The sequence below is a fragment of the Narcine bancroftii genome, chromosome 4 (assembly GCF_036971445.1).
Source record: "Narcine bancroftii isolate sNarBan1 chromosome 4, sNarBan1.hap1, whole genome shotgun sequence".
In the NCBI taxonomy this organism is placed as follows: Eukaryota; Metazoa; Chordata; class Chondrichthyes; order Torpediniformes; family Narcinidae; genus Narcine; species Narcine bancroftii.
In genome coordinates this window covers 36,315,187-36,336,307 of record NC_091472.1, presented here as the reverse complement: position 1 = coordinate 36,336,307, position 21,121 = coordinate 36,315,187, and the positions used below count along the sequence as shown (strand labels likewise).

Below are 21,121 nucleotides of genomic sequence, written 5' to 3'. Positions count from 1 at the left end.
CAAATTTGGATTTACATTTTGCCCACCATTACATTTTTTTTCTTAACATAGCCATGCTGTTTAAGTTTGAACAATATGACGTGGTCATCTACTCCAGTTACGCTAATGGGTTTTATTTTTGACTTTGGCAAAGTGTATTGAACTGAAAACAGCGTTACGCAACAATTGAAAGCTGGTTTAATCTGTTCTTTGCTAATGTTCTTGTGGCTTTGAAAATTATATTGCAGCATATTGAGAGATTTACTCTGTTGGAATAACTGTCTAAAACCATGATGCTCGGTTTCATGGAAATAAGTGTTCTAAGAGGAGTCCTAATTTGCAAAGATTATCAAACCTTGGTTTTTAAATGTAGTCTTTTAGAAAGCTTTCCTTCACTAAGACTGGATAATTAGTATCGGCTCTGCAAACAGACTGTATCGGTATCAAGCCATTAGTCTAGATGTAAATACAGTGTAAACACATCTTAATTATTTGGCCTCGTGACAAACCATCTGCTAGAGAAACAATAGTGTGATTTAGCAGATGTTATCATTGAAGGGATAAAAGCATCCATTTAGTGAGATTGTGCAGCTACAGGGCAGGCTGTGCAGGGTTATACAGTACAGAGTGGGCACACAGATACTGCCTGTAATTTGTAGTCATAGTGGTGGAGAAATGATAAAATCATGCCATTGTGGTGCATAATTGTAGTCTCAGATAGATACACAAGTAATAATTAAATTGAAATCTGAATTATACTTCAGATTTGCATTCTCGTTCGTTAAAATGCCTTATTTTGAAGAAGAGGCCTTGTTTTCTCTTGAATAAATTTTAACTGGAGATTGTTTTACTATTTTGCTTGTAGATGCTATTTTAATCTTAAAAGAGATGAAAGAGAAAAAAATTGTTCTACGAGACACAACTAGCACTTCATTCTTCCACATCCTGAATGTTGCAGCCTTGAGGGGAGAAGCAGATACTGTGAAACGGTTGCATGAATCCATTGTAAATTTGGGGTTAGCCAAACCCATTGCTAATCTCTGTTCACCACTGATTACAGTCCACCTTGATCAGTAAGTTGAAGATATCAACATTACTTAGTAGTTTAAAAAAAATGAAATGTTCTGCTGATCAAAGGACTACCCTTGACACTTTCATTTTAGTCTCGTATTTTATAAGAAGGGTTTAATTGTCATTATGAAATAAAGTATTTTTTTCTTAGCTGTGAATTAAGAATTGAAATATCTGAGAAAAAATTGTGTCCAATAAAATCATTTGGTATATTTCTTCCAAGATGTTTTGAGAGAAACTATAAGCCTTGCTTCACAATTGCAGTGTTTCAAGAATTAACATGAACTATGCATCACTGCAAATACTGGTTAGACTCAAGTTTGAGAAAACCCTTTTTAAATGCCTTCATATTTTTGGTAAAAATGCAAAGATAATTAATTCAATGTTAGACTCAATGTTAGACTCAATGTTAGACTCAATGTTAGACTCAATGTTAGACTCAATGTTAGACTCAATGTTAGACTCAATGTTAGACTCAATGTTAGACTCAATGTTAGACTCAATGTTAGACTCAATGTTAGACTCAATGTTAGACTCAATGTTAGACTCAATGTTAGACTCAATGTTTGACTCAATGTTTGACTCAATGTTTGACTCAATGTTTGACTCAATGTTTGACTCAATGTTTGACTCAATGTTTGACTCAATGTTTGACTCAATGTTTGACTCAATGTTTGACTCAATGTTTGACTCAATGTTTGACTCAATGTTTGACTCAATGTTTGACTCAATGTTTGACTCAATGTTTGACTCAATGTTTGACTCAATGTTTGACTCAATGTTTGACTCAATGTTTGACTCAATGTTTGACTCAATGTTTGACTCAATGTTTGACTCAATGTTTGACTCAATGTTTGACTCAATGTTTGACTCAATGTTTGACTCAATGTTTGACTCAAGTTTGAGAAAACCCTTTTTAAATGCCTTCATATTTATGGTAAAAATGCAAAGATAATTAATTCAATGTTGGTGCTATTGCACTCTGAATTTTTAATGCTTATCTGCAGCATGACACGAAACCAAAGCCATCCAATTACTTTGCATGCTTACCAATGATACACAATTCTCCCCTTTGCCTCTTCTATTCTTTCTGCATCAGCCTTGTTGAAAAATATTACAGAAACATTGAAAATTAGGAGCAGGTGTAGGTTATACGGCCCTTTGAGCGGGTTATGTTGTTTTCTCGGAGCTAATCCTTTGTCTCAATACCATTTGATTACTCTCTCCTCAGATCACTTGATTGCTTTATGTCCAGGTATCTAATTATCCGTTCCTGAAATGTGTTCAGATATTTGGCTTCTGCTGCCTTGTAAAGTACACAATTCTCCAGCTTCACCGCCCTCTAAGTGAAGAGATTTCTCATCTGTGTGAAATGTCTTGCCCCATATATTGAGAGTGACGCCTGCTTCTAATTCCCCACCCCACCCCCACACCCACCTCCAAACAGGAAAACATTCTCACCCCCAACATCAAACTGTCAGAATGATGTATTTCTCAGTTTGATCTCCCTTCTTCTAAACTTGGTGAATAGAAGTTGATCATCATCTGATAGCCCTGCCATTCTCTGAATTGGCTTGATGAGCTTTTGTTGCACTTCCTCCTTTGCAAGCACATTCCTTCCTGGATAAGGAAAACAAAATTGCATGTAGTATTGAAGGTGCAGTCTCATCAAGGCTCAATTTAAATGTGTTAAGACATATTTGCTCCTGTACCATGACATTTGTCTTAACTGCTTGCTGCATCTTTGCATTTGCTGTGGTGATTGTTGGGCAGTGACATTCAGATCCCTTTGTATGTCAATATGTTTTTCACAAATACTATTCTGCATTTGTCTTTTTTTCCAACAATTTATTATTCCCAATCCCATGTACCTTAATTTTGTACATTTTCCGCTTCAATGGGACTTTATCAAATACCTTGTGAAAATCCAAATCTATGACATCCACTTTTCCCTAACTCGACAACTGAGATTCTCAAATAACTCCAATAGATGAAAGATTATTCCCTTTTTGTCAATCTATTGAAACTGCTCAATTATATTTGTAGCTATTTTCTAGGTGTTCTGATATTACATCATTGTAGATTGCAGCATTTCCAAAAAGTGCGATCAGCCTGTTGTGCTCTTTTTTAAAGATTGGGGTGGCATTTTCCACATAAATCAGCAGAAACTATTTCTATAATCCATAGACTTTTGGAAGATTTGGGAAACCCAAATCACATCTTTGCGTTTTTACTTCTAGGATGAGTTGTAATGTCTTCAATCTGAGTAGTGGAAAGACTAAAGCCATAATTTTCAGACCAACATAAACTCCATCACTGCCTTGGATTCAGTCAGGCTATCTTCTTTGCTAGCTCGAATCCTAAATCTTCCTTCCTCTGTTTCTTGTGCCCTTTTTTCCATTGTGAGCTCTCATACCCTGTCCTCATCCTTGAATTTGTGGAACTGCATTGGTTTCTGGTTGCCAAATCTTGAATGTTTAGGATAAATAAATATTCTCGTAACTTCCTTCAGTCTGCCTGAATTCAACATTCCACTGACACTGCAATCCTCTCATTGGGCAGCTTCCAATATTTAGGCTTCCCTTGTCAAACTTATTTCCTGATGAATTTTCTTTGACCAAGATTCTCGCTGCCTTCATTTGATTAAGCAATTACGTTTATCTGAGTTTCAGTTTGGCAAGTAAACTTCTGAAATGTGTAATGAAGGGCTCCTGTGGTCGTCCAATTATTTTTTTAAAATTTGTAGATTGCTATTAAATATTTTTTAATTTCAGTTGGTTTGTTCAAAATTTTTATACTGGAGCAGTGAATGCAAACCAAAAGAACTGCAGAACCCAGAAATTTGAAGGGAAATTAAAAAATGACAGAAACTCAGCAAGTCAGGTGACATCAATGGCTGGAGAAAATGTTAGCGTTTCAGCTGGAGGACAAAATTCCGATGAAGATGCTGAACGCTTCCAACTGTTAACTTGTATGTTAATGAACGGTCTTTTAACCACAAACTATGTGAATGTGTTCAAATAGCACGCAGCATTCCTGTAAGAAGGATACAATTTCATTGTAATTTTAATGTTACAGATTTGGTTATGTAAATTTTTAATGATTTGGTGTAATAATTATGTATCATTACACCAAGTAGTTCTAAAAAATTTTTGGATTTTGTCGTGATTAATCATAAAATTGTGGCATCAGTAATTGTAGAAATTATTATTTTAGATTTCCCTTCATTTTATTTTTACTTGTCTGAGGATTCACAACTTTACAGTTTTAGAGCAAACTAACTTGTATGTTGCTTAGTCTAGCAGGACGGAGCAGGAAAATTTGCATATACAATTGAAATGACATGGTTGTTGAACCATTCTGCATTAATGACAGTATCCACTGACACTAATTCTGTTTCTTTGCATGGGCTAGATTTGATAACTCCTTAAAGATGGCTTCTTTCATGTGGTCGTCAACCTTTTGACTTTTATCTAACTTGCACAGATATGTTCTCTTAATTTTTGGAGGGCTCTAGAGATTAAGTTTCTGTGGTTAAGTGGACTCTGTGATAGCATATGAAACAATTACTTGGACAGTGCATTTTCACATGACAGCATTCTAATTCACTGATTGTTGCCAAAGGCAGCAGGATGTGGCAATGCATACTGATGCCATAAAGACAGATCCAATATGCGCATTTTTCCAAAATTCTAAAATAAAACAACTCCTTTAATCAATAGAACAAGTGTTCCAAATCTCAAGTTTTTTAGTTTTATTTCATTTCTGCCTTTCCTTTAAGGTAATGACTCATGGGGATGCATTAATTTCTTTTCATTCTACATAACTCAGGATTCTTATGCAGGGCAACATGAGGCGCAATTCCCACAAAGCCTGCTCAGTTGTGTATTGGAATTCATTGGATAGCAATCAGTCATGGAACACCAAATTATTTATATTCTGAATTATGGTCCCATCCAAGATGAGTGCTAACTTGGAATGTACCAAGCACATTTCTGGACGTTTTGTCCAATTCTACAACAGGCAACACGTGACAACATTTTTATCAGGAAATTAAATTGCATTTTGGAGTGAATAGAGCATGCATTTTGAGAGTCCTGGCTTGGAGTAGCTGGGAACAATTGTGGGATTTGGTCAAAAGCAGGTGTTACCTAAATTGGAGATTTGAGATGCATTGCTGGGTAGTATAGAGGAAATGCTCAGGATTACTTCTCACCTCTCTGTTCTAGGAGTGCCTCATAGATACAAAGTGCAGAGGTGTTCCATTCTTTAGCTCAGGCATTCTTTTCCTTAATTAGCTCTTCAGATTGTCAAGCTTGTCAGCTCAGTACTTCAGGAGCATGATTGAAGTGTCAATTCAGAATGTAAACAATTGAGCTTGCTCTGTCTGTTCTATGAGGTATACGGAGTAAAATTATCATGCCATTCAAAGTATTGTTTTGAGAATGGGGCTTTATATTTAAGTAGTTGCTTAATGAAATATTTTGATGGGGGAGGGGAGGGGAACAAGAAAATGCATAGGTAAGAGTAAAAGGACACCAGCTTCTCCCAAATGAACACAACTAATTAAGAACGAAGCATTATTGTAAACAGCTTCTGATATTTTTTGACTGACAGATAGACAATGGATTAATAGCACAGTCATCGTCTTCACTATCCACTGCATATTTTGACCAGAGCTACTCATTTGTAAGAACCAAGTATTTGAAACTAAAAATACTTGATCCTTTAAGGTTTTATTTATCCTATTGAAACAACACAGAAATGAAAGTTTGTTATTGGAAATGTGTTCATTCCCTTCCCCCTATATCAAACTGTGTTTTAATGATAGTGAGGACTTCAGGGTAGCTTGCTTTATTTTTTAAACTCATTTTATTTTGCAATTAGGATTTTAGCATCATCAGCGATGAAGGACAAAAGTCGTTCATTTGCTTTGCGGAGACAGGACACTGATAAGGTGATTTTTCGTCAAGGATCATTGGGTTGTAATTAAGTTGCATTCATGGCTATTGCATTTTGAAGGATGATTGGTAAATGACAGGCTTCATGTCGTGCTTGGCATGGACAGCGCTAGCAATTTTTTTTTCTGTCCCTGTCAGAAAATCCTGTTGAGGCTGATAATGTAAATGCAGCATATTATTCCGAACAAAAGAGCAGGGAAATGAGCTATCTTGTCTAGTCATTCAGTTGTTTAACAGTGACTTCCAGTTAGACTTAATTGGTTGGAAAGCACTTGACATGTGAAGTTACAGCTATTTCGAAAGCGTGTTTGAGTAAATTTTAAAGTAAGTGACAGCTAAATTGTACCTAGGGAAATTATAAAGCCTTCAACACAGTTAATTTTTTGAGGATTAGTTGTAATTGCAACTCCAGTCTCCTTGAAGATTCCTCATTATGTCTAATGAACAGAGAAACATTTAGCTCAGTAAAGAGCCAGTCCTTTAAAATGTATGATTGTGCAAAGCTGATTGTACCATGTAGAATTGATTTCCCTGTACACTAACATCTGATTTAGATTTGTAGATTGGAATTTGTTACACAAGTATTTCTTTTTGCTTCTAATTTCTTCCTCTTCCACCATCCCCCATTATATTTTGCTCCTTTCACTGGGGTTTTCGGCTTCAAAAGACAAGCTTTTCAATCAGTAAAACTGTCATGAATTGCCACTTAACTGAAGCTTTTAACGTAACATTACTACATGGCAATTAAAATCAACAGTCGACAGTGTTTCCTTACATTATATAAAAATGAACTGTCTCTTGCTCTTCCATTGTAAAGTTCTTCATCGCTGAATAAGTGGGGCTAAGCAGTTGAATAGCAGCTGTATGCTTTTCATGGCAGTGCTGTATTGTTTGTCTCGTTTGTTGCTTTTATTTAGTTGCACCATCTATTCACAGATAAAAATTAACCTGTAATTTTGTCTTCATAAAAAATGACAAAAATTTGAATGTCTCAGTACGGTTCCACTCATTGTACTGTAAACATGGCTTGAGAAGGGTATAAGGTACATATCTATCATGTGAAGTCCCAATTACACAGAAGAAAAACAGTGTTCGATTGTAATGATCCCAATTTAGTTCATTTTTGTACTTGAGACATATTTTTTGCCATTTTTAGTGTGTTGCTTTAACAAGCATTTAATGACAGCAAAAGCTGTCACTAGCAGGATACCTAGTGTTGCATGGGAAATAAAACACAGTTGTTGACTAATGGAAGAATACTCAATGCCATCTGAGTAAACTGAATGCAGCATTTAGCAAGTTGGCTGTAGTAAATGGTTTTGCCCTTCGACTGGTGGCTATTGTTTGGAGTCTTGCTTGTTCTTCCTCAGCAGACTTGTCTGCACATGGAATGCCTGGTAGCATCAGCACTGAGGTGGGCTTGGCATTGTTTCTCATTTTCCTGCTGCCTGCTCCTTGTTTGTCTGGAAGTATCAACTGATGTTCCTCTGCTGTCTCCTGCTTTCTCCTTTGTCAAACTCTACGGGCTTTGCCAATGTTGCTTGGCATTTTTGGGCCCATATTGGACTGGGTTTGGCCACTTGATTTTTTTTTCCTGAATATACATTGATGCAAAGCACTGTAACTAATTGAGGTGTCCCTGGTGCAAATTCAAAACTTTTTTTTGAACTTTTGAACTTCATCTGACCTTCAATGTGGTCATGACATTCAGCATCCAATGTTACTCCTACTGAACCTCCTTGGACATTTCTAGAGTGTTCCATATTGATTTGCATGGTGAAGAGACAAACAGACATCCATGCACAAATATATATTAGATGATTATTCATTTCTCAAAAGCCAAGTGGGTAGGATGTTGAACCCTTAAATTATTATTTTTTTTTTGCACAAATTTATGATTTGTTAGAAATATTCAGCAGTGGAATTCTTCCCCCAGAATGCTTTATGGTCAATATAAACTGCCTTTGAGTACTGGCTGACAGGGTTGTTGAACATAACAGCTGCGTAAGTAATTGCTTCACTCTTTTCAACATTCAATTTGAGAGATTAGACCAAAAGTATAATAAATAAGCTATTTACAAATAAATATCAAACTGGCAGTGTGATACTTGTTAGAAAAAGCAAACTACAAATGGCACAGTTAGGAACTTCAGCTGAGGAGGATAATATGGAATCAGGGTCTGTAAAAGCTTGATTGGAAGTTGTCCTGAAGTAATTTGCTTTAAAAAAAAAAAGATGAGCACTGTGGCTTAAAGCCTTCTGAACAAGTGCTTATCGTGAGTGGATAAAGCATATATTTCAATGTATGCAGTTTAAAACATTTAATCAAATGGAATTGGTGACACGATTAGGACAAGTATTTTAAGATGCTACTTTTACTGGTTGTGCAATATAATTTTGTTAAAAGGCAATGAACCAGAAAGTGATGATGGAACTGATTATGCTCATCTGATAAGTAATAAAACAATTCTAGGTTGACCTGAAAATTTGGATCTGGGCTGCATGTAAAATATTTTGCATATTTATTAAAATGCAGAAAGAATGCATTTATTTCTCTAAAACATTTTGACGCCCTTTTATCTGATTATTAGTTATTAAAATAGTTTGTACCTTGTAAAAGCACCACTAAATTAATTTTGACAACCACCTTCAAGTTGACACCTTCAGTTCAACATTATTCATCTCAGCATTGGGAATAACCTAACTTTTGTTCAAAACTGTGTAAATTTCATTGTTTTGTTGCTGATTTCCTTTTACTTGTCCTCAGTTTATTGTTAAGGTGACTGAAATATCACACAACTTTGCTGATAGGCATATTCCTGTTCTAAAATGTAAAACCTGCATCCTTTCTCATGCAAAGACCATCTTGTTCTGTTTGGGTAATAATGGCATACAACTCTTTTAAAGGATGCTTTTGGTTCATTCATTCCAAATCCCTACTTTTGGTATTGGATCCTCAATCAAAACATAGACATCTTTGAATTTTCTAGACCTACCTGCTCATTTCTATCTTTTTTCCTGGCTTTATCTCCCAGTTTGCCAATTGTAACTCTTGCTCCCATGTTTACCCTGGCCCTACACCATTTAGCAATATAACCTCCTGCAGATTCATTTACAGCTGACGTCCACAGGAATTTCTTCTCTTGGAATGTGTAAACTGAAATTCTGCACGTTGCAGAGTTGTGGAGTCAAGACTAGTCATAGATGTGATATAGAGGAACTGGATAAGTTTTTGAAAGTGGGGAATTGAAGACAACATTGAATTGATTCAGAAGAAGAATTGAGGGGTAGCAACCATGATGGCGGGACAGGCTTAAGGTACCAGATGGCCTACTCATGCTCCTAATGTTCTCATCTCCTCGCACCTTTTGATTCTAGTCTTTTGCACATGCTTTGATGGCAGAGGTCATGTCAGGAGGAAGGTGGGGGAAAACACCTCCCTGCCTTTGACCTACTGTGACATTTACAATGACCATGGCTGATTTACATTCTGCCTCAACTCCTCTGTGCCAGATTCTTCTTGCCTCAGTCCCCCAGTCTTTCAAAAATGCATCTACCTCCACTTTAGATACTTTTAATGAAATAGCTTCTATTGCTGTCTGAGTCTGTTAAAAGACCATTTTTCTAAATGACCCTCAATGTTGAAACTATTCCTTCATTCAACATTAGTCTACTGCTAAAAGCAAGTTGATGTCTACCCTGTTGTGCTCCCATGGGCTCATGTGTTTCAATAACATTACTCTTCACTTTTCACTGATGATGTATTTTGCTAGAACATTCAATATCCACTGATAATCAAGAGATTTTGCAGTCATATGATAAAGTTCACAAAGCCATTTACAGAGTGCAGCTTTACATTTAAATTAAATTGTGATCTGTGTGGAAGAAAAAAAATCACAATTTGTGTTGCACTTACTTAGGATCTTATTGCAAATGTAAGAATTGCACTTGCCGATTCACTTATTGATTTTGCTTCACTGAGGATGATTTTAGCATAGAGAATGGCAGTGAGAGATGAGAGTAAATTTTGAAGTAATACATTGTAATTTGAAGTTTGAAAGGAGTTTGGAAAAGCTTGCATATTTAAATCTCTTTAATCTCTTTAGGAGTTTACTTTTTAAAAATTCTAAATGTTTATGTAAATTTCCTGTTTGTCTCAGGACAAGATTTACCTGATGATCAGTTTTGTTCTGATTTTATGCATCCACCTAGTCTGGTCTGCCATCATGACTTTATTTTAAACACTTGCAATGTTTTTGGAGGTTATGCCCAGCAAAATTTCCTTGTATATTGTCTCTTGATCCAGACAGGTTCATTGATGTAAAGCGGCTACTTCGGTCAAAATCAGTGTAATGAGATATTGCTAACTACAAAATCATATTGGTTATACCATGGGAGGAGACTATTCAATTCATTGTGTATCAGCTGTACTGTGCTCCTGCATGTGATAATCCAGCTATTCTTGTTGCCCTTTCTGCTCTTTCTATCCCTGCAACTTGCTTCCTTTCAGATACAATCCATGTAATTGATTTATATTGCTCAGTTCCTAAATGTTCCTGCAATCATGTTGGGTTTCTTCTTTAAAGAAAAGGTTCAGGATAAATAGATGTGCTGATTTAATAATACTTTCTAATGCTAAAATGAGACAACACAGTTGGCGTAGAGGTTAGCTCAATGCCTTTACAGCACCAGCGATTGGGACTGGACATGGACTCGAAACCCACGCGGTCTGCAGGGAGTTTGTACGTTCTCCCTGTGTCGGCATGGGTTTTCTCTGGGGGCTCTGGTTTCCTCCCACTGTTTAAAACGTAAGGTTAAATGAGGATAAATTGGGCAGCGCGGACTCGTGTGCCAAAATGGCCCGATACTGTGCTGTATGTCTAAATTTTAAAAAAAAGAAACAGGAGAATTACCCTTTAAGTTTATTGTTGTTTTCTCTTGGTATTAAAAGTGAGATTATGTTTGTAAATGGGCAGTGTAATATTTGTGAATGCACAACAGAGGACCAGTTTCTTGAGGAACAATTTGCTTCTTAGCAAGCTATCTTAGTCGGCTCATTAAGATAAAGTTCTGTAACCATTTTGATTATTTCCTTCTGTCTGAGGCTTTCTTGATTCTGTTTCAGGGGGAATATACCTGCAGCACTCGATGCAATTATCGATTGTCAAAAGAGATTCAACCAGATGCCGAGGCTCCATGATGTTTTGTGCAAGTTGGTTGAGCAGGGAGACACGGACCTTTTGCAAAAAGGTGACAATGACAATGTTAAAGCACACCTGCAAATGATTTTCTGTTTCCACCAGATCCTCTTCCTTGATTTAGAATTTTTATTAAAAACAAGTCTGTAAAATATTCACTGAGGTAAACTAGACATTGATGGGTCAGATGATTTGATTTTCTATCAATGGATTATATTTGGAATATACTTTAAATGACAGAGAATAATATTCTGAAACATGTAATTACCATAAGTATGTTTATCCCATTGGTAGGCAGTTTCTATATAGTCTAACTTGGATGCTGTGGAATTGTGTTTAATTTTTTAAGGAATGAAACAATACAGGAACTTGGATAAATGCATTTTAGAAGTTTGGGTAATACAAGTGCTTCAAGTGTACATTTATAGTAATTTTATTGGAAAATGGTACAATTGCATATAGCTGGTAAATTATCAGAAGATTTGCTTTCTCTAATATTTTGCAGTATTTTGAAATACAGTGACTGTTAAGCTGGGAAAAGAGTTTAATATTTCAGGTGAAGACTAATGTCATTTATGTTTGCAATTATACCATTAACTAATTATGCTAGGATTTCAGTGAGAGATTCAATCTACATTTAAGTGTCTAAGATTCATTTGAGGGACACCTAAGCAGGTTGGGAAAGGAGTATATAAAACAATAGAAGTTGAGAATTAATCCATACATTGTTCACTCCAATATAAAGCTTTAAAGCTGGGAGTAAATTAGACTTTTTTCCTGAAAAATGCAGCTGAGAGTGGTATTTGTATTTCTGGACAAGTAGATGAATTGTCGTGCTTTTCCATTTCTATGCCACCTTGTGTTTTGATTGCAAGCATTTAATCTCAGGAAATTCTCATAAAATTGTATTGAGGGATGAAGTGGTAACTGGACCTGATAAGGAAGTAAGGATGATGAATCAAAAATAATTAGGCTTGTGAACACAAATGCTATTGCTCAATTCCTGAAATTTACCTTCAAGCCGCTTTTACCCCTATCCAAATACATGCATTATTGTTTCCTATATATATGTAAATTATTTATTTACACTATCCTCAAAAATAAGTAGAATCATGAATTTTTATGGAAAGAAATCTAATCTTGGTGATATTTTTGAAGCGCAAAATGTAGTTTTAATTTTCAGAATGATTACATTGTTCAAATTTTCATGTTCAATGCAGCTATGGATTTTGTGAACCAAGAGCGAGGTGAAATGACAATGCTGTATGACCTCTTTTTCGCTTTTCTTCATACTGGGAAATACAAAGAGGCCAGAAAAATTATCGAGGTGGGAATTCATCCTATTATGCTGTTCACACAGCCATTTAAGTTGGAACAATGAGTGTCAATTAATATGCTGCATCTAAAATGAGTATTAGTCTAATTCTGACTGATGCAATTTAGTCCACAAATTGAATAATGTTAACCTTATTAGTGGTGATAAGTAGAATTTTTTTTTGATGTCTACATGGTGTTGTAAGAAGAATTATATCCATTGTTTCTGTTAGATGCTATTCAAATTTAAATATTTCTTTTCTAGCTCTGCTTGATTGAGTTGGTTTTTAACCAAATATATTATGTTTGCATATTAAACCTGCAATTGTGGAAAAATTAATTTAAACTACCAGTCCTGGGTGTATAAAGTTCTTAATCCCCTTTACTGATCAATTCTTTTGTTGTGCTCAAAAGCAGTGGAATTTAATTTACCACAGACAGAGGGTGAATCTGGTCAGATTTACTGCAGGGCATGTCTGGCAGCAAATAATCAGCCAGTCTGCTGCAGCATCATATTAAATTCAACTTTACTCTTCTGTAATTCCTTAAGCAGCTTATGATCATCCAAAGGTGACTGATCACTCAACTAAATTTTGCATACTGTTTCTGGTCTTGATTAAAATCTTTCATAACAATATAAAGGGATATGTTGAAGAAAATTTGTCTGCTTGTCCATCTTTTACATTTGCTTTTCTTGGGAGTGATGACATTTAATAGGCTTTATGATTTAATTGGGCATTTTAGGAACCTATTTTCTGAGTATTTTCATGTTTAATTTGTATCACGGAAGAAATCGATGAGATGTGGAGGTGTTGTCTTTTTTTTATAAAGACAGCGCTGGTAAGATTTTTCTGCCAAGAGAGGAACAGGTGTAGGTCATTTGGCCCCTTGAGAAGCTTGTTCCATTCAATTTGAATTCTGTTCTGTACCTCTGTTCTGTTTTTTTCCACCTTCATTCTATCTTTCTTGTTACCCTTACCTGGTAAAATTTAATCAATCTTTGTCTGGAAAATTAATTCAGAATTCATGGAGTTTGAAGGATAATTGTGGATTTGAACTGTTTCTTGTTTGGGAAATGGTAGTTTAACTTTGCAATAGGGCACATTAATTTCAAAACTGTGCCTCTTGTTTCAGAATTCCCTCAACAGAGAAAATTGTTTCTTTCTGTATCCTATTTGAATCCTTAATCTTTTTTAAATACCCGTATGGGAACTCTTACCATCCAGCATATATTTTGATTTCCCAAATCAAAGTTGCAGCTGCAGAGAACAGATTAAACTACATAAATGAAGCAGCAGCTACTGGTGACGGGAGAACCCTAAGGGAGGGTACAATTTAACTTTGGGTATTATTTTCATATTTTTTGCATCTTTGGCACTGATTTGCCAAATGCATGATACTAGTATCTATTTCCAAATCTGCAGATGTAATGTGTATTTGATAGTTTTCTAGAATGTATTTTTAAAAATTTACAATATAGGTTCTTAAATGAGCAAAATTAATTGGGTTTGAAGAAATGCTCAATTAAAAGGAAAATGGTGGAAAAACAGCAGCCAGGCCGCATCTGAGGAAAGAGAAAGTTAACATCGACTCTGCCACAACTGAAAAGAGATAAATTCGTTTACAGATAGTGCAGGGTAAGTGGGACATGGAATGTCTCTGATTGGTCATCCACTTGTTGGGATTTGGGAGGGGGGGGGTAGTTAGAGGAGAAATGTTGAGAAAAACACAAAAGAATAAAAAGTTGCAAAGTGCAGAGTTATAAAACATACAGAACAGGCCATGAAGTGGAAATGCTGGACCTATATCACAAAATGGAGGGCTTATTAGCAGAAATGGCCATTACTTAATAGACAGGGGGGAAAAAAGTCTGAAGTTGTATAACTTAAGATAAATCTGGAAAACTGCATTATATCCAGACTGAAGATACTTCCTCAAACATGAGCTGGGGGAGATTCATTATAACAGAGCTGGAGGCCACAGGCGTTTGATTTTTAGAAGTGATATGAATTTAAGTGACAGAAAGCAGGATCTGAGTTGTCTCAAAAGATTTGATGTGCTTGTTTTGTGTAGTGTAGAGGAGACTTTCAACACCAAATGCAGTGTAGCAGCTTTGATGGACCATAAAAATGGAACACCACAGCCTCCCATGGCAGATCTTTTATGAATAACTGAGGTAGATTAGAGAAGGCTCTTTCATATTGTGGTTATCACAGATGACTGTTCAAAAATATCCTAAAGTTAGCAAGCCACCTTATCATTCAAGTGGCTCAAGAAAAGACCATCTGGGCAACCCTGGACAAAATCAGCTTAAATTAGATTCTTGTATGATCTCCTGATTTAATGTGAAAGGTGCCAAGGAGTATCAAGCAGTGTGGTGATGGGCATTCCTGGTGCAAGGTTCAACCAATTCTGTGTGTCAGTGTTTTCACATCAAAACCAAACCTGTTATCTGTATCAGTCTCCATCACGATCACCAAGAAAAGACTTACCTATTTAAAAGTTAAGGTAATGTTATGGGCCCAGAGGACCCCAAAACCCAGCAGCAATAGAAATTCACCAAGGCAAATGGTTACTTAAACAAAAGTTGCTTTTAATTATCTTTAAACATGACAACTGGATCAAATTTTAACTTAACCTAACTTAACACCCTTCTAATTCGAAGCACAAGTGTATGTAATGTGTGTGTAAATTCAGAAAAGTTATTTGATTCACTGTCCATTCTCACTTCTCACTCCCCCAAGTTCACCGGTATCAGGCAATTCTTATACTGTGCTCAGAATTTAACATTTATGAAGTTAACCAGGCTTTGGTGCTTGAAAAGTAAATGGTTGCCGCTCAGGAAGGTTCTTGACAGTTTTCAGAGAGAGAGAGAGAGAGAGATGGGTTGCTCGTTGGACACAAACTGATTCCTTCCGATCAGTGTTAGGTCTGCTTTGTTCATGAATGAGTGAGACAAACACCAGACTGAGTCGAAATCAGGGTTCTTTGTTCTTTATTACCGGATTGTAACACTTGCGACTAACAAAGTTAGTCGGAGAATGCATTCTGCCGTTATCAGCAAAATGGTGATTTTTTATACCCTTGGATATGTGCTTAGAACATCATCATATCATTACTTGTCCAATGACTAAAACTGTTGCTATCCTTTCCCTGCTAGCTTCCTGCCTCTCAATCCATCAATGTCTCTCTTATCTTGTAAGTACAAGGATGCATTCACATCTTGTTACAGCCCTGTACATTCCCATCTCATGATGTTTTACCTAACAGGAGTACAAGGACACCTCCCCTTCTTGTTACTGCCCTGTACAGGGTAACTCCCTACACATTCCCATCTCATGATGTTTTACCTTACATCAGCCACATCAGTGTCTTGCCGAATAAACTTGCCCCAACAGGATTTTTCCAGATGATAACCTCTTTCTTTCATGTCACCACAGAGTTCCTTTTCTGTTTCCCTTATTTCAAGTGAAACATTAGGCATCCAGTCCACTCGTCTTGTATGGACCACAAGGGCTTTGATCAGGTTGAACTAAGAACTCACAACCCGTCTTCAAAATGAGGTTTTTCCACAAGATGAATAAAAAAAAATGAATATTCGGTCAATTGTACTTCTCAGAGAGTTGTTGAAATTATTCAAAACTATTATATAAAAAATCTCTAAAATTCTCAATACCTTTTCTGTGCCAAATCTTGCAAAGTTGGTTGGAAAAAAAAAAGTAATGAAATCCAAAATGCTTCCTGAACTGAACCCATACTCCTACAGTATCTGACAACTTGATTGTCAATTGACTTATCCAAAGAAAAAGGGAGTGAGGATGCAGAAACACTGGAATGGGAAATGTTTTAGCAAAGTTAAGCTCCATTGTAACCCATGATAGACAATTGACTCAGATATGAAAATATAACCAAAACATGAGATTAGGTATATTGACTGCCCAAGAATAAAACCTAAAGTAAGGTAGCACCATGCCTGGATTCTGTTTTGATTTTTAATGAGCTTTATTTAGACAAGGATACTTACCCTTCCTTCCAAATGTAGGATGATATAGCTGAATCAAGTGAGTCAAAAAACAATTTTGGAATAAAAATTGGTATAGATTGAAAGAGATTAAAAAAATTTAGGCAGAATGTTCATTTTAATAGTGTTAATACAGACATCCAAAGTTATAGATGGGAGATCAATGCGTGCAAGATTGTTTCACATGCTTAAGTTAAAAAAATTTTCTTTGAAAAGATATTTATGATTTGTAGTAACTATGATACCAAGATAAATTAATTGATTTCTCACAGTCTTAAAAGGAGAACGAGTATACACTGAAGCAGACGCATTCAAAGGAAGAAGTTCACTTTTATATAAATTTAAGATATAACTTGAAAACTGACTAAATGAAGAAAGTAGCGACATCATATGGGGAAAGGAGGTATCAGGGTCTGATATGTAAAGTAAAAGATCTGCATAGAGAGTTTATGGTCAATCCCCTTCCTCCAAATCCCAGAAATATCTTGACACTCCTGATATGCAATCGCTAATGTCTCTATAACCAAATTAAATAGTAGTGGACTTGAAAGGCATACTTGGCGGGTACCCCTTTGCAAATTGAAAGGCTGAAATAATTGAGAGTAATAATTGAAGTGGTATGGCACAAATACAGTAATTTTATCCATGTAATAAAACGTGGTCCAAAATGTAATTTTTCTAAGATCGTAAATAAATTCCCCCACTCCACCATATCAAGTTTTTCTCAGCATCTAGAGAAAGAACACATTCAGGGACTGCGCTAGAAAGTAAATATTAAAATATCTATTAAACGATTAATATTAAAATAAAAGTAATGGGTTTTTTATAAAATAGGACTGATCTTCTGAAACAATTGAAGGCAAAATGTTCTCCCATCTACAGGCCAGAACCTTGGCCAGAATTTCAGTATCTATGTTTAATAAAGAAATCAAGCACTCCACTGAATCTTTACCTTTCATTGGTATCATTGATACCGGTAATTTATCATGTTTAAATGAGTCAGATAATACAGAACCTAATGAGGAGCAAGCAATTAAGAGAATGATATATTTTTAAAAAAACCCACAAATCCTGGAGATTTTGCTGCTGGAATATAGGATTATCTAAACTCATTCTATCGACCAAGGATAATGCTGGAATATTTAAATGATCCAGAAAAAAATTCCATCGTATTATTATAATTTGTAAATTCAGAAGTATAGTGTCCAAAGTAGAATTTCCTAAAAGTATGATTTATCTAAGAACAATCTGTAGTTATACTGCCATTTTCCATTTGAATATTTGTAATTTGAAGCTTTACCTGGTTTATATCTCCATGAATATAAAACTAATATTTATTCATCAAAAGTTGATGTTAAATTGGATGTGTTTGTTGGTAGATGCTGGATAAGTGAATTTTCCTGTTGTTTGCAATTGCATGTTGTTGGCTGAAGTAACTGCAGGGGAGTTGAGAGGGGGTGGGGGTGCCAATTTTAAACTTTAATATTTTTTACTTATTTATTAGCCGTTACTTTTTTTATTTGCCAGTTGCTTTAATTCCGGATAACAGGGATTTTAATCTACAGTACTCAAGATTTAACAGCAGTTGCCATTAATGGATAAAGAAATAGTGGTTGAATGCGAGTTTATTGGAAGGAGGGATTGTTGTATCAATTAAAGTTATAATACTGGAACCATTTTTTTAATTCCAGTTATTCATGTTTTTATGACTTTTCTCTTCATAAGCCCCTCCTACGCTAGTGAAATGTGCAGATTATCTATTTAACTAATGGTACAGGCTAACATATAAACATTGATGATAAATATCTCTAGACATTTATTAAAGAAGAGCTAGAAACAGCACGGGCTCATTTTGGATGCAAATCATTTCAAGGTATGCTTTGGATAGTTTGGGAATTTCAAGCCTCTTTCACACTTGCAAGTGATCCCAGGAATTAACTGCCAATGAGCCTTTAAAGTGCCTAGTGTGAAAGCAAAATCAGCTTAACGCCGACTCAGATGACATCATCTTAGGCCAGGGATTGACGGCCTCGACCCCTAGTACGATCCCCGGAGTCTGCAGACGCGTTGCCATCAGGCAAATGTGAAATGGGCGATTGTATTGTGGGATTGAAATGACCCAAGTTTTTGTGTGAGTGCAAGAACGTAAAGGATAAAAAGATTAAAATGAAGGTATAAACTTTTCCGTGGGAAAGTTGCAAAGAGAGAGAGAAAGAGAGAGAAAATAGCAATAGCGGACAATTTTTAAACAGTGTGGAAAAAGTGGTAGTGCTATAAGTGCACAATTTATAAAGTCCGTGGGGAAAAAGCAATAGAGGACCTGACTTCCCAGAATGCCACGTGGCAGAGAAACCCTCTCCATGAATGCTCTGTGCATGCAACCCTTTCTCTGCCGCATGGCATTCTGGGAGGGAAGGTCCACCATCATTTTTTCACATGGTATTTATAAATTGCTACCAACTTTCCCACACTATATAAATTGTGTGCTCTAGCACTACAATCTTTCCCATAAATTGTATAAATTGTGTGCTAAAGTGTTACTACCTTTCCCACACAGTTTAAAATTTGTCCGCTATTGGTATTTATTGCTAGCACTTTCCCTTATAAAAGTTTATATAGGTTGGCACAAAAACATAAAGCTTAATTATGTTATAATTAGGCATGATTAATTATGTTGAAATATAAGATAGGATTTAGGGCAGGTCCACCATCGCTCGATGTATCATGACGTTCCCGGTAGAAGGTAGAATAGTCCTAACCCTGGGGATTTTCCCCTTGCAAGTGTGAAACCATTCAGTGTCTCAGGCATGTGAAAAGCCAAACCCCCATTCCTATCCCAGGACACTGAACACCCAATTTAGTGGGATGCAAGTGTAAAAGGGGCTCAAGACACTGGGTACCCCTACCATCTTTGGAAGAAATAGTTCATAGAGCTCCAGCTCTGTAGATTTCCTTGCCTCCTAACTCTGTTTTAGAAAATATTGAGAAGACCATTATCATCTTTGGTTTCCATCGTAAATTATCTTCCCACAACAGATGGAATATGAACTTTAAATGTCATATTTGATCTTGAGAGAAGTTTCTGACTACAAATTTCTATCATAATTAAAGCCACTGGCATCCACATCTGCTAAAATCTTCAACCATTTTCTTCCTCCCATACCTGGTTATTCATCTTTAATTCCCAGCTGGACTTCCATTCTCTACCATACAAAAATCAATCATACCATTTTCCAATGTCTGACTCTTCCCAATTCTCTTTCACCCTTTTCCCTGTGCTCCAGTCTGCTCCAGCCTTCCAACTCGTATCACAGCTTCTGCCATTCTGGATAGTACTTTTAATGGACAAGGTTTTAACTCTTGAATTCCTTTCAAATGTTAAAAGTCTTTGCCATTCCACATTTTATCTTGAAGATGCTCATTAACATCTCCTGTTTTGACTAAGCCTTTAGCCGCCTTTTCTGAATACTCATGTAGCTCAATGTCACCAAGTTGAGAATAATGTATCAAGGCAAAGGAGCAAGTCCGATCATTGGAAGTGGTTTTAAAACAAAAAAAAATCTTTCATAATGGAGTATGAAGGTCTATTATCTGGTATCTGTAATGTAAGAACTGTTAATGTCTTTCCTCAAGAAAGAAGTAAAACATAAATGTCTGCAGACATTGGTTAAGTTAAAACACAATGCTGAAGAAATTCAGCAGGTCAAACAGTGTAGTTTGTATCTTTATCTTTGCTATATATAACCAGTCTTTCAGGCTGGAGCCCTTCATCGAGGTATGATTGATGAATTGCTCAAATCGAAACATTGCTTATGTATCTATCTTTGCTATACTGTGACAGATTATAGATATGTTTTTGGGAGATCAATTGGGGAAGATTTTTTTTAGTGTAGGTTACATACAAACACTTTAAAACAGATCTCATTTAAAATACTGGAGCTCTGCTCAAGCCAGACAGGGTGGCTCCTGGCGATCCTTTGCAAAAACTTCGGGGAGTGCCCAAGAGACTTCACTAATGGATCTCTGTGCAACAGGTGAAAGAGATCAGAAAAGTAGTGTGGAGCCGCAGGCTGTCTAGAAGTGCAGCTTGCTGTTCTAAGAGGATCATGTGGTTTTTGCAAGCAGAGAGAGTTGAACAGCTTTTTCTCTGTGAGAGAGAGTGAGTTCAGTTCTGCAGTTTTACAGTCCGCAGCAGCAGCTGGGACTGGAACAGGACAAGCTGGAAAGCTTTTGGAAAAAACCTCATTTAGAAGATGGGATGTGAGTGCTTAGTTCAGCCTGGTCAAAGCCCTTGTGGTTCATGCAAAAGGAGAGGACTGGCTGCCTGGTGACCTGAAAGAAAGGTTATCATCTGGAGCAAGTTTCTTTGGCAAGACACTGAAGTGGCTGATTAAAAGTGATCAGGTTTTACCAGAAGTGTGTATTCAGACAGTTGAATTTAAAGAGCAGATGTTCCAAACCCGGTAAGGGTGTCATGGGTGTTTTCAAACCTTTTGTGTCAGAGGGCTTGGTTTCAGTAAAAGAGGGAGAATCACAGGTTCCAGTTAAAATTCTTAGAGATACTGGAGCTGCTCAGT

The 21,121-nt window shown here is 36.3% G+C and overlaps 1 protein-coding gene across 2 annotated transcripts in view; it reads left to right on the top strand.

The window, feature by feature from the left end:
- lrpprc (leucine-rich pentatricopeptide repeat containing) overlaps window positions 1-21,121 on the top strand; it is a 162,708-nt gene that overhangs the window by 103,090 nt on the left and 38,497 nt on the right. For both annotated transcript variants that reach the window (XM_069931064.1, XM_069931065.1), the window contains 3 exons: window positions 845-1,052; window positions 11,137-11,261; window positions 12,430-12,536. In XM_069931064.1, the coding sequence (XP_069787165.1) occupies window positions 845-1,052; window positions 11,137-11,261; window positions 12,430-12,536 (440 nt within the window). The remainder of the gene's footprint in view (window positions 1-844; window positions 1,053-11,136; window positions 11,262-12,429; window positions 12,537-21,121) is intronic.